The following is a 14,419-nucleotide window of genomic DNA, read 5'->3' as shown; positions in this document are numbered from 1 at the left end:
GCGCCCTCAGCTTTCAGCTCCTCTGGCGTGGTCGGTGAGCTCGTGCTTCGCGCCGGCACGTGTTGGCCGCTCCGCCACGGACGGGGTTTTGGGGAACGAACGGGGTTTTCCGGCGCTATCTCGGTGCGGACGGGGTGGGGGGGCGGGGGGGGTGAAGAAACCATTGATACTTGGGGCCAAGAGAGGGGAATGGCAGACGCTCCATCCCACCAGCGGGGTCTCGGGACCGCACCGACTCCCACTGACCCTCCGACCAGGAACTCTCGAGCAGGAGCTTCCTCTCTCTCTCACCACACCGTCATGTACAAAGGGATCAAGCATGCTCCGTCCCATCAGCAGACTCTCGGGCCCGCACTGACTCCGACTGACCCTCCGACCAGGAACTCTCGAGCAGGAGCTTCCTCTCTCTCTCACCACACCATCATGTACAAAGGGATCAAGTGCGCTCTGTCCCACCAGCGGACTCTTGAGACCGCACCGACTCCGACTGACCTTCCGACCAGGAGCTTCCTCTCTCTCTCACCACACCGTCATGTACAAAGGGATCAAGCGCCCTCCGTCCCACCAGCGGACTCTCGGGCCCGCACCGATTGACCCTCCGACCAGGAACTCTCGAGCAGGAGCTTCCTCTCTCTCTCACCACACCATCATGTACAAAGGGATCAAGTGCGCTCTGTCCCACCAGCGGACTCTCGAGACCGCACCGACTCCGACTGACCCTCCGACCAGGAGCTTCCTCTCTCTCTCACCACACCGTCATGTACAAAGGGATCAAGCGCCCTCCGTCCCACCAGCGGACTCTCGGGCCCGCACCGATTGACCCTCCGACCAAGAACTCTCGAGCAGGAGCTTCCTCTCTCTCTCACCACACCGTCATGTACAAAGGGATAAAGCGCGCTGAACTCTCCTCGTCCGCCCCCTTTGTAGACCTCTCCCCCGGGCTCCCGCAAGAACCTTCAGTGCACAATCCCGCGTTCCTCATCCATCCCGCGGAGATCGTGGCCGCGCGGTGGATGTAGGATGGCGTTCGTAAGGTGGGTGGTGGCGAAGATGGTGGTGGGGAATGTTTTGAAGGTGGCGTCGTGGTGTGAATGGCGCGGTTGTTGAGATGTTGGTCGTGGAGAGGTTGGTGGCGATGGTTGGCGTTGTGGTTGCACCAAAATAACGACAGCAAAATAAAAACGGCTAACTAAAGCGTCGCAGCCCAAATGAATCACACATATTCCCTCTAAACATAGGGTGTGTGCTAACTACACATAAACTTATCGATATGTATCTCACCTGAGGACATTTCTGGTGTATTGCAAATTTCCACCACCGTAACAATATTTATATATATATATATATATATATATATATATATATATATATATATATATGGTATGTATATGTATAAAGGTCAACACATCGAATTGGCAATTGACAAAAGTGACTGGTTCTTCTCTGGGCTCCCCCTCGGTTCTGCTTTGTCACTTGTTTTGATGGCTCAGGTCCATTCCCCTAAAGTGCCACCCTCTATGAACCACTCATAAATATGAGACTGATCTATATTTAGGTTATGCAGGAGGCCACTTGTACATCTCACTTTATCATTAACACCTTTCACCCCTTTTTAGGTCATCTCTACCGAGATGACCTCATAAAGCCGGACCAAATGTCCATCCGTCCATCCGTCCGTCAACAATTTTTCTTTCCAATCTTGATGAAACTTAGTATGTGGGTAGAGGTCGATGAGTGTTGCACAACGATATAACTTTTGTCCGGGTTCAAGGTCAGGGTCAAGGTCACGAGGTCACGTAAGTTATAAAAATCGCCATTTTCAAAACCTATCTAGTCTGCCATTCTACAAGATATTCGGCAATTTTTTTTTTGATTATGATAGTAAAAAAAGATTATATTGTATCTTACAGGACAGATTTTTGAATTTCCGTCCCATTTGGCCGCCACGTAACCTGGAAGATGGTCAAAAGCACCTCCCGGTACAAAAAACATTTTACTTCCGATCTTGATGAAATTTGGTATGTGGGTAGAGGTCGATGAGTGATACCCAACGACATATTTTTTCCCGGATTCGAGGTCAGGGTCAAGGTCACGAGGTCACGAAAGTTGTGAAAGTCGCCATTTTCAAAACCTATCTCGTCTGTCATTTTAGGAGATATCTGGCAACGGTTCATCGATTATGATGGTAAAAAACATTGTAGAGATGACTGTCACCCCCACACGGGGGTAATTTTTTATTTATTAATTCCTACATTTGCAATGATCATTAAGCCCTCAGCTAACATTATAAAGTCCTATATAATTAACAATTCCTTCTACATTAAATTGTAGGTATCCAGGCATTAATATTGCACATACAATGTACCCGCTAACAGTCAGTGATAAATAATTTGTGACTATGCATCTGTAAGTGATTTCTCATGTCCATGGTTGTGTTTCAGCATAATATCACAATCCATTTCTCTTTGCAGAAGTTGAAGTGTTGGTTAAGGCAGCTGAACCCCCGTCAGTAGATGATGTGAATCGTGCCAAGCAAGCCTTCGAAGGATGCACAGCTTACCTGCGCAGCCTTGGCTTTCTCCTGTGAATATATTTATATATTTTTAATTACTGGTATTATTATGATTATTATGAATTCTCTTTTTTTCATGCACTTATTACTCTGTATTTGTGTTGCATTTACGGAGCCCAAGTTTTAATCACTATTTCTGGGAACATGACCATACCTTTAAACCATCAGATTTGTTTGTAACCTCATGGGAAGGTAGAGCTCTATGCAAGCATACACAATAAACTCGTGCAGCAGTCTTGGGTAATGAATTTTATATTTTAATGGACAGACATGCTTCCTTACAATGTCATTTAATCTACTCTTATGGGTGATCCTTGTGCTTGCCTTTGCTGTTTCTGTAGATGAATGAGCGTGTTTTATGTTTGCAGAGGAAGGCGGAAACAAAACCCCGAGGTGGAGGAAGGCCCCACTACATCAAAGATGGCAAAAATCCAGGTGCTTCCATCTACACTGCCTGCTTTGTGCCCTGTTAACCTCATTGGTTTGCAAATCCTATCTGAAATAAAATGACCGTTTTTACAGCCATTTTTCCCTGCTGTGCAGGGGTTTGGCTTTTTGTGAGGCAATGTTTTATGGCCGGATGCCCTTCCTGACGCCAACCCTGGTCACCTCTTACGACACACAGGGATATGGTACACCTATTCTAACCGGGGCATACACCGGGACCAGTACACTGGTACTCATTTCGCCGACCTCGGAAGGATGACAGGCTGAGTCAACCCCCTGGTGTTAATTCAGCAGCCAACGGGGCTTGAACTCAGGACACTGGGATCCCAAGCCGCCACCCTAACCACTAAGCCAACACCAGGCTTAAAATCCTATCTGAAATAGTCACCTAAATTCAAAAGCAAACATTACTCTTGGTTTGACAAGCAGAGCGAATCCTTCACCATGTGTAGACTGAATGATGAGCTGTTTAACTATGCCTTCGTAGATTTTTGCAACACAATATAGGGCACATGCATTGCCGGTATAATAGACTATAGAACCGACTGGTGTCCGTCTTATTTCTGTCTCGCCAGAGCTATAATGCACATGGAGTGCTTACAGAACCAAAATGCTGATCAGTTGGGCCTCACTTAATGTTGGAGATGCGTTCCTGAAAAGTGCAACATTAAGCAAAGCAAACTTTAAAATACCCCTAATCAGTGATGATATAAATAGGAGATAAGCTCCTGTGTCAGGCGATCTTCGGCTGGTTTCAACACTGGCACCGACTTCTCTTCCTTTGATATAAAGGTTCCTGCTGGCATACACTTTCAGAAAAGCCCCGTCTCATCCACATCAAACACTCGTTGAGGTGTGGAGCCACTGTCTTCGATAATTTTCTTCAAACTGTCAGGGTAATTTGTAGCCGCTTCATTGTCGGCACTCACAGCTTTTCCATTCGCTTTGATATTATGCAAACTGCTACGCTTCTTAAAACCTTCAAACTAACCACGACAAGCACCAGAAGTTTATATTTCTGAACTCTTGTCATGTTCCTCAAGTCTTCAAACAAACTTGTATCTTTTTCCTGAATTAACATCCGACTAATCAGCACATTATAGCCTGGTGTTGGCTCACTGGTTAGGGTAGCGGCTTGGGATCCAAGGGTCCTGAGTTCAAGCTCCGTTGGCCACTGAATTAATACACACCAGGGGGTTGACTCAGCCTGTCATCCCTCTGAGGTCGGCAAATTGAGTACCAGCTTGCTGGGATAATTGAGCCATTCGAGTATCCTGCAACGGAGTGGCGACCTGTCCAGGATTGTGCCCAACAGCCCAGGAAACTGCTTTGGCAGCACCAACACTCTCTGTAGAGAGTATGGTTCCAATTATTATTATTATTATTATTATTATTATAATCAGCATGTTGCATTGATTTTGATATTCTATCCAAAGACATGAATATCTTTCCATGTTTCCCATAATACCACATCTGCAACAAGTTACTTTAGTAGAAATTAATGGTGCCATACTTTCAGTGCATTCTTTAATTAAGTCTTCATTTGCACTAATTTTTCTGACCGTGGGAGGAAAAAGGTGGGAAAGCGTCTCTTTTATTGTTAAAATGGGGTTTATTAAAAGAGAATACGGGGGTAAGGGTAGACAAGACGCTTTAATAAATCAATGGGACAGACCTAGTGCTCAGAGGATAAATGAGTACGGAGGCACACGCACTTCTGTACAATGAACAGAAATAACCCACTATGACACCAAATATAAATACCAGGACTCGCACAACAATGGTGAACGAACGAGGGCTTGACCAATGCACGAGCTGGTTTTGGTTCTGGTATGGCCTGTTCTGGCTGGTTGGGCACAGGGTGGGTGTGGGAAAAGGGCAGGAGGCTGGGGATGATGAGAGGTATGATGATTAAGGGAGGGATGCTGCATCTTTAAAGGTGTGGCTCCAGCTCCAATTACAACTCCAACTACCACAGGGGGTCTCTAACTCAAAAAACTGACATGCTCCATGTGGTCACGGCCCTCATGAGCATTGGGCCTGCCTTCATGCACAGTCGGTCCCAGTGATTGGCTGCCTGTAGCTGTGAGCACACCATCTTCCGGGCAGTCCTGCCCCACGGGAGGGGTGGGGGGAATAAAAAGTATTGCACCGCCTCTCCAAGGCTCCGCAGCCAACCTCGTCACCATGGCCTGTGGTGCACCACCCAAACGATCCGTGCTGTTTCCTCTAAAAGTGCAATGCATTATCCAGTTGCACCTTTGTGTCCAAGTCCTCACCCAGCCTCACTTGAACAAGGGCAGTTTTACACAATAAACTTATTCTGTAACTGTCTTAAAAGTTAACATTTACTGCTTCCTCAGTGCAGGTTTTACAATCTGACTTACTCTAACATTTTGCCTGTTACAAGGGTAATCTAAGCTCTGCAGACACAGTCCATGCTATTCCTACCACAATCTAGTTACGTATTTCCCCACACCCACTTTCAATATAACAATATGTAACCAAATAACTTTGTTATTTACCACGGGCCTCCATAATTTGATAATCTAACGGACTCTATTTCCCCATCCCCGAATTACGCGTCATGCTATGGTGCTGGGTATAGTTTTAGCCTGGCCATTTTGCAGTCACCTCACACTGAAGAGAATGAGGACCTTTCATTGGCCATTTCATGATAAATAAACTTTTTATTTTCGATCCCTGAATGTAGTACATTGCTATCGCATTGGCAACAACGTATGTATAATCGAAACAACATATATCGAGGTGACGTACAGCAGGGCCCAATTGTACTTCAGTCCTTCCTTCCTTCCTTAGTTGCACAGCATGTGATGGATTACAAATTATTTTTCATATAATGTGGCAGTGTATCGGCTTTTGTCTCTGCTGGGTGTTCGCAATGAGTAGTATTATTCTTGCCTTGCCATGAGTTGTAAAAAAGCAAAACAAGTTTGGCCATCTTTTGAGTCACCGTAACAATGTTTGGCTATATTAAATGATGCATATAATGCTTTGAGTAGTCCGTTAGGCTGGCAGGATGGCTGAAAAGTGCGTTTAGTTGCCTCTGAACTACAAACTGACATTTCACAGGCAGGGCGATTCCTCAATGTGTGTGCCGTCCCTCGGATGAATGTTAAACTGGGCAGTTTGTGGATGTTAAAGATCCCACGGTGTCCTTCATGATGAGTAGGCATGTTATCACCGGCGCCGTGAACAAATTTAAAATTTTCTCTTTTTAACCGACAGGGGGCACTTGCATCTGCGTTGTCACCACACCCTTGCAAGAAATGATGCAAACCCACAGCCATGTGCTGCATACAAATTAATTATGATGTTAACTTGTATGGTGCCCTGACTGTGTCATATTTATTGATCAATGCTAACTTTGTTGTGATTACCATAGAATCTTATTATAACAAAAGCTATGTTCCATTTACTGATTGTAAGATGAAAATTTTGTTTTAATGAACATCCCCTGCCCACAATGAACAATAAATGTTACCCCATGGCATTCAGGGTGCCCAAGTGCATCATTTGGCAATGATATTTTGTCCCCTTTTCCCCCGAAAATGTTACATTTCACTTTATATGGTTTGACCTGCAAATCCCATTTGCTTTGAATCCTATTATTAATTTGCAATTCGTGACTAGCTTTGACACCAATTCAAATTTTTCTTATGAACCCTAGGCATCAAAAAGCTACATATATTGAACGAAGTTTCAAATGGAGCACCTCACCGCCATTAGAGCATTCACATTTAAATTGCATCAGATGTGGCAATAAATGTGAATTGTTGCTCTAAACTTTCTGGCTCAATGACAGAAGATGCTGTTTGCATTTTTGCCGCCTCCATCCCGACCCCGTTTAGAATCTCGTGCAGGCACGGGCAACTTACTAGTAGTGCTTACTGAAGAAGGGATATAATTGTTTTACTTCGTTTTTTTCTACAATGGCTCAATAGCTTTTGATTGGGTTTTTTTATTTATTAAAAATAATTCTTCATTTACCTTTATAATTTTGTTCAAATTAACTCGTTAAAATGGCATCAATTGTAACATTTTTATTTTCCTTATATAACGACTTATAAATGTCTTCCCCACAACTTTCCTTTTCAGGGTTTCTCAAGTGATGAAGAACTGGAATTATGAACTTTTTTCAAAATACTTTTGCTGCAAAGGTGTATATATTGTGACTTTTGTAATTAAATTACTCTTTGTTCAGACTCATTGCGATGTCATGTGTTTTTATACGTTAGTCGGCTGATTGGCTTTTTTAAAACTTGCAGAAGAGATATCTAATTTTTACACATTATAAACTGTAAATGAGTATATTTGCACAAAACACAATGGTAGCATGGAGGGTTGATAGGATTGCCAAGAGGTACGTACAATCGCATCTAAGCTGTCCAGTTTGGGTTTGTTTTCAGCCCAGCTATAAACTGTCATCCTGGTGTTTCACATGCAGGGTGATTCATTAACATGTGTGCCGTTAAACTGGGGTGTCTTGTGTGCCAGCATGAGTTGGTGGATGTTAAAGATCCCATCGTGTCCTTCACAAAAATTAGGCGCTGTCGCCGGCACCTTGAACAAATTCCAAATTTCTCTTCTAATCTTAGTTGAACATCAAGCCTGGCCAGCTGATTCGTGAAAGCAGAATTGGGCTAAAACTTCCCCCGGCCAACTTGGGAATCATTTTGGCCATTAAAGAAGAAGAAAAGCTATGGCAGAAAAGAGTGATTTGTGTAATTGGTGTGCTGAACAGCTACATAATTAGTGTGTATGAAATGGCGAAGAACACAGCAGCAGCACATTTGATGGGCATGAACCAGTAGTATGGGAACAGGTACGTTTGTTTTATAAAAGTTTTTCAGCAGACTCTCTTGCTGGCTGATAGGTGCAGGGTTGTGAATGTTGGTGTTGGGAATCCTGTGCAAATGATAACTTTTAATTATCTTGATGCTCCTGACATTGAACATCTTACCTTCAGCATGTAGGCTTCATGGGCATCAACTTGCAAAAGCTTCACTTCATGCAGCAGAAATGCATGGTGTGAATCCTTGGCATCCAACCTGTCAGGGACTGTTTTCATTGACCTTTTATAATTTATCTAGAGGTGATCTATTTGGGTTTGTCCACCTGATACACGTTGTGGCCCACTTCATGAATCATGAAGTACCAACTATCATCGACTTCTCATGAAGTTTTTTTTACAAGCCTGGTGTTGGCTTAATGGTTAAGGTGGCTTAAGATCTTAGGATCTTGAGTTCAAGCCTCTGTCTTGCTGTTAAATAACACCAGGTGGTTGACTCAACCTGTCATTCATGACACAATAAGATTTTATTCTTCTTTTGGATGCAGAATATGGCTACGAGTCGCATAATTGGCTGAAGGCACAGTTGTGCTGCTGACGCAATGCTATTTGTAATTTGTTCAGGGTACCGTCAATAATTCGCCTGCACTTCGCATATGACATGGTGCAATCTTTAATACCCACCAACTAATGCTGGCAGATGGTACTCCCAATTTAACATCCATCCAATGGACAGCACATACAATGATTCCTTGCCGTGCTTGCGAGACAACAGAATGACAGTTTATATACTGGCTCACCAGAATGACAATATATCGCTGGGCCAAGATTAGAACCCAGGTTATACGGCTCAGAGGCGAGTGTGCATACCTCTAGGGCCGAGCCTATCCCACCAGCTCAGAAGATTTTTCAAACTGTAAGCACCCTCAATGTTGGTGGAGGTGCTTGAATTCAATGGCCTGTTGTGTTTCTCCACAACAATTACCCTCTGCCCTTTCCTTTCTATCTTCCTCAAATTATCATATAGTCAATTATTTTGTGACCAACATTATGTTTGTGGATGCTTTTCCTGGGCTGCAACATAATATCTTGAATTGACATTTTTTTTGTTTGCAGCAGCCATCAAGTAGAGTTGGGTTGTGTCGGCTTAAAGGGGTAAAAGTTCGTGGGTAGGGATTTCGTGGGTAGGGGATGATCCACCAGTCGCTTCAATTTCGTGGGTTCGTGGGTAGGGAGTAGGGGATAAAAGTTCGTGGGTAGGGGATGATAATGATGGTGCATGGCTTAGAAGAGACTGATTAGTCTCAGGAGGGTGGTTACATAAATGGAAGAAAGAAAAAGAGTTGAGCCCTAGTAAGCCTGGATTTCGGTAGTTTAACCAGTAGATGACCACTGGAAGAACAAGTGCATCTGGGAGTAGCTCAGAGAGCAGAGGGAGCAATGTTGGCGAAGATGCAGTTAAATAACAGGCGACAGCTGCAAACCGTCATTCCGGTTTTTGACATGCAGGGTGATTCATCAATGGTTGTGCCATCCCTCGGATGGACGTTAAACTGGGCGGCCCATCTGCCGGCAGTTGTTGATGGATGTCATAGTCTATGAGCCAGTAGGGTTGGTCAGTACCATCTGGGGGGAATAATTCTCATAGTGATTTTTTGCAAGGTATACAACCTGAGAGTTAGAAAATATGTGATAGTATTGCATCGGTGGTAGCTTTTTGTGTGTTATCACCCTGTTTATATGCCTACCCTTAAATAAGCTTTTGTGTAAAATGGCCAGTACAAGGTAAGACATCCTACTTCAACTTAACAACTATTTTTTTATCAGTCAAACATTAAAGGCCTGGTCACACCTTGACATTTTAGCCAACGTATGCCGATTTTTGAATTTTTTTTTCTAAAACGCTGGCACACGTTGAATACGTTATGGGTAAGTTTTGATAACATTGAGAGCATGCTGAAAAACACTCCCATACGTCGTTGTACGCTGGCTTTAAACGTTGTACTTTTTGGTTGTTCTCAAATTTTTTCATGCTTGAAATTTCACAACGTATGCCAGCGTATGACTCACACGTTCCGCTACGCTGGCCACAAGTTGTATGCATGGTCTGCGATCGTTGACAGACGTCAACACATGCTACTTGTAAGTTGATCATAAGTTGAGACGCGCCGAGGTAATGTTTAGCGTACCCGAAACTTATTTCTAACCTATGATTAACGTGTTGTTGGCTCGTTACGCGATCGTTGCCACACATCGACAGACCTTACTTTTAAGTTACTCATAGGCTGAAAGACATCAGTATAATGGATCGTCCTTGCGTCAGCGTCCACGGCCACGGCCAGGACACTTATTTGCAGCATTCTTCAAACTTTTCTTCGGCATTACGAGGATGTTCACACTTCGATGTCTAGCTTGGCTATGATTCCAATTGTCCATCGGCAGCGTCTATTTAAAATAGTCGAGTTTGAGCGTTTTAACACGTTCAGAAGAAACGCTTCAAATTTCAAAACCCCAGCGTCAAAAAACAAAGGCGAGTGACAGCAATTTAAATCGTTCATTGTAAACAATGAAAATAGCTGAGTGGTACCGTTTAAAAGTCGTTGAGTGTAAAAAAAAATCCAATTGTTGAGCGCAAGCATCTACTTTCAATAGTGGAGATGCAGCCATTTAAATCGTTGAGTGGCAGCCTATGAATAGCAAACCCTACGTCACCGGCAAAGATAAACTGCCGCATGATATGGATAAGTTAGGCTATCGTTGGGCATAGTTTGTGAACGCCGGCTTCACGATAATTATTCGTTGGTATATCGTATCTATAAGTAATCAAAGCGCTCTATGCACATTATTAGTTCATTGTGCATTTGTCCAACCCGTTATGAATAGACATAAATCGTAAAAACAAGCTATAGCTCATTGTTGAAAAAGCCCCATAAAAAATTAGCCGCGAAGAACTTCGAACAATGGTGAAAAGATGTCTCCTACCCGTGGACACGCGGACGCAAGGACGATCCATCATAACCCACGCCCTCCCCCTCACACTCACCTACTACTGCCAACATGAACAAACTACTACTAATACTAATACTGATACTGATACTGTTACTGCTGACATGGACATCGACTCAAAAAGGACTCGAAAACACTGTTGGGTTCCCCTTTTATGAGCAGCATTTTTATATACCAATTCCCAAACCGCTGGGAACACGTCTTTATATGGCAGTTGTAAGCTAGAAACACGTTCATTTTTTTTTTGTCGACCGGAAGACGTCATTGGAATACGTCTACATACGTCGATGTGTGTTGGGACTACGTAAAGAATTGGTTCAAAGCACGTCAAACATAAGTTAGAAATAAGTTTCACGTAAAAAAGACATTACCGCGACGTGTTTCGACTTATGAGTAGCTTATAAGTAGCGTTTGTGGACTTGTGTAAGCGTCCACATATCGTGTGTAAAACTTATCCCCATCGCATGCAGAACGTGTGTCATACGCCGAGTACGTCCAAAAATTTTGAACATGTTTAAAATTTCTTGACGTACTCTACTTACTACGACGTATGATAGCGTACTTTGGCGTTCTACTCACGTATACCAAACTTACTCATACCGTATTTGACGTGCCCCAACGTTTTAGACACATTTTTCTTAGGTCGGCATACGCTGGCAAGATCACCAAGGTGTGACCGCGATGTTGTCACTTCCATTTCTACGGCAGTTATGATTCCAATCATTGTGCGTCAGCCTTTTAATAGGCTACGTCACGACATCGTCGGCGATGCGTGCAACGCGCTATGCCTAAGTTAGACTATCGTTGGGCATCGGTTGTGTAGGCCGACAACAGGTTCAGCATTCGTTGGTATTAGTTATCTATAACACAACGAAACGTTCTGTGTCCGTTACCAATGCGTTATACATAAGACCAAGTCGCTATGAATACGTCCGAATCTTTAAAAAAAAACATCAAAAGTTCAACGTAAGCCAGCGTTTTACATACATTTTAATACGTTGCCATCGCTGGCTAAAACGTCAAGGTGTGACCGGGCCTTAACATTGAAATTTGTCTCACCTTTTGCTCAGATCATTTGCTTCTCAAGAAAAAGTGCTAAACATGCCTAGGTTGAAAGGTATGTCATTGGTGTCACATATATCGGTGTCTATTTCCTGTGTGATAAATCATACCACCTTTAGGAAAGTATTTGTCTATCATTTACTGTGGAAAGTAAATAAAAGTTCTGGAACAATATCATTACATGGGTGTTGGGCAAATTTATTATGAAATCCAAAAATCTAAATTTATTTTTTGTATGTTGTATATTAAGATCAGTAGAGCAGGCAATGTTACCCCCCCCTCCCCCCATGAAAAAAATACCTAAATTGGACGGATTTATGAAGTTTGGTCAATGTCATGATATTTTCCCTGTTGTTATTGAAGGACACTTTACTTTCTAAGAATCAAACAAAGGTAACTGATAGCATGTTCATGAACAAGATAAATGTTTTTTCCCTGTAATTTCTCAAAAAATACAGAATTTCAGGGATTTAGATACTCAATCATGCACATTCAAGTATGAAGGTATCAAACACCTGTATTACACAATATAAACCAATAAGACAGTAGCAAGGTGGTTAATCATGTGAAATCTGATGAATGAGTCAAAGGTGAAAATGAAACACAATCTTCAGTTGTCGGGCATAAAATTACAGAGTAGAAACACAAATGTGGTGTTCCACACTAACAATGCCATTACCGAGGCCCAATGTGTTGCTGATAAACATATTGTCTTATGAACCAAAGGCGGGTCCTTTATAGTTTATAAGACATCTCGGATCATATGCACTGATTGTAAGTGATTTAAAATGTTCAAGATGAATTAAAATCATAATCATTATCCAGTTCTTCAATACCCTCATCTAAACTTTCCCCATTGTCTGACTCAAAGATGGATATGTTTTGCAATGTATCAGCACTGGACTACCAGTGCCTGTAATTGCACAAACTAAATGCTTGGCTAGTTTTAACAACTGTTTTGAAAAGCAAATAACATGAGATACGTGCCTAACAATTTTCAAGAAGATATAGCCTATAATAATAGAGAACCATTCGTTTTAAATAGAGTGTCTTATTCTGTCTTGCGCCGGTTTCAGAAAAGTTTATTTTGGGATGGGGTTACGAAACGGCTAATAACGTACAAAAGGCTACCACCAATGCAATGCTATCACATCGTTTCTGACTAGAGATGTATACCCTGCCGAAAATTATGATGAGCATTATTCCCCTTGGATGGTACCAGTGGCAAAAATTACTGGTCTGGCTCATGGCCTATTATTTATATTATATGTAGGGTCTACAGACATATGACTACAATATTATACTTTACTAAATTATTTTGTAATTGCAACAGTGTTCGTTTGGGTTACACTGCCCATGCACGAGTGACACAAGATAAAAAGGCAGAGCGAGGATGGAAGTGAGTTACCCAGAATCAGCTTTGTGGAAGCTGTGTCCGTCGCCGCTCCATTCTGAACAGGATAACGCCTCAACCCACAAGAAATTCACCCCCTCTCCTCTCCTCTCTTGAATCCTGAGCTGGGCTGCGACTTCAGGGCATTCAATTCTGTTCCAGCTACCAGGATCAATGGGACCTGACCATGAGACTGCATCGGGTTGGCCCGCAAATCTCTTCTTGTCTTTCGATTTCTCTATGCCCTTCTCCCGTGGTACGAATGAAGGCCCTTAAGTTATATAATTAAGGATCTGCCATTCATCATTGGTTCATGGGCACGTGTATTGGTAGTACATAAGGGATTTTATTTATAATGGTTGGTTGCATCATTTATGTGTATTGCTTCCTATTGTTTCTTCCTTGTGCCATCGTCATTGTTAAATAAACCGGACGTGGTCTCTCGGTGAATTCAGATTGTCGTGGTGGCGGCTTCTGGTGGTTTAATGAAATTCCGTCAACGGTGGATTGCTTGTTAATAGAAAAGATCGTGTTACGTGAATTTGGTTGCTCAGCCTGTCATTAATATCAGTCATGTGATCGCCTATCAACATACCAGTTGGGTGGTTCCACCGGAACAGGAGCGGAGATCAAAGGCTGTGATCCAACCCATAACTGCAGACACATCTGAATATGCTGTGGCCACTTTAAAGCAGCCTGTCAGATTCAAACTGAGCAACTGGAATTGTCTAACAGCTTTAACAATAATATTGTCATTAAAACCCTACCTGGACGGATGGCAAAGCTTCTCCCTTGAAGGCGACAACCGAGACTCGGGGATTAATGTGCGCGCATTAATGGGGCATAATGGCGGAAAGGCAAACCATCCAAGAGGAGCACAGCACAGGGCGCTGAACCAGGACAGCACAATGCAGGTATCATACGGTGTGACATTTGACAAAAGCCATAAAAACTGCGACATTCTGTGACAAAACAGATTTTATGTGACGAACTAGGTTTTCATGTGATAGTGTTGAGAGAATTGTGGCACATTTGACAAGAAAGTTTTGTCCGTGCCAGCTTTGTACCAGATATATCACGATGACTATCCTTCTAGAGCAAACTTTTTATTGGTGGTCACCATCAG

The 14,419-nt window shown here is 42.9% G+C and overlaps 1 protein-coding gene across 4 annotated transcripts in view; it reads left to right on the top strand.

Annotated features, from left to right (window-relative positions):
* CCNH (cyclin H) overlaps positions 1-7,249 on the top strand; it is a 112,177-nt gene extending 104,928 nt beyond the window's left edge. For all 4 annotated transcript variants that reach the window (XM_085877244.1, XM_085877242.1, XM_085877245.1 and 1 more), the window contains 3 exons: positions 2,472-2,583; positions 2,941-3,007; positions 7,139-7,249. In XM_085877244.1, the coding sequence (XP_085733370.1) occupies positions 2,472-2,583; positions 2,941-3,007; positions 7,139-7,171 (212 nt within the window). In that variant the 3' untranslated portion in view covers positions 7,172-7,249. The remainder of the gene's footprint in view (positions 1-2,471; positions 2,584-2,940; positions 3,008-7,138) is intronic.
* Positions 7,250-14,419: the final 7,170 nt, after the last annotated feature.

This window comes from Eptatretus burgeri, chromosome 4 (genome assembly GCF_056783735.1).
Source record: "Eptatretus burgeri isolate ZD-2024b chromosome 4, Ebu_testis_v1, whole genome shotgun sequence".
In the NCBI taxonomy this organism is placed as follows: domain Eukaryota; kingdom Metazoa; phylum Chordata; class Myxini; order Myxiniformes; family Myxinidae; genus Eptatretus; species Eptatretus burgeri.
This window is presented reverse-complemented; position numbering and strand designations above follow the sequence as displayed.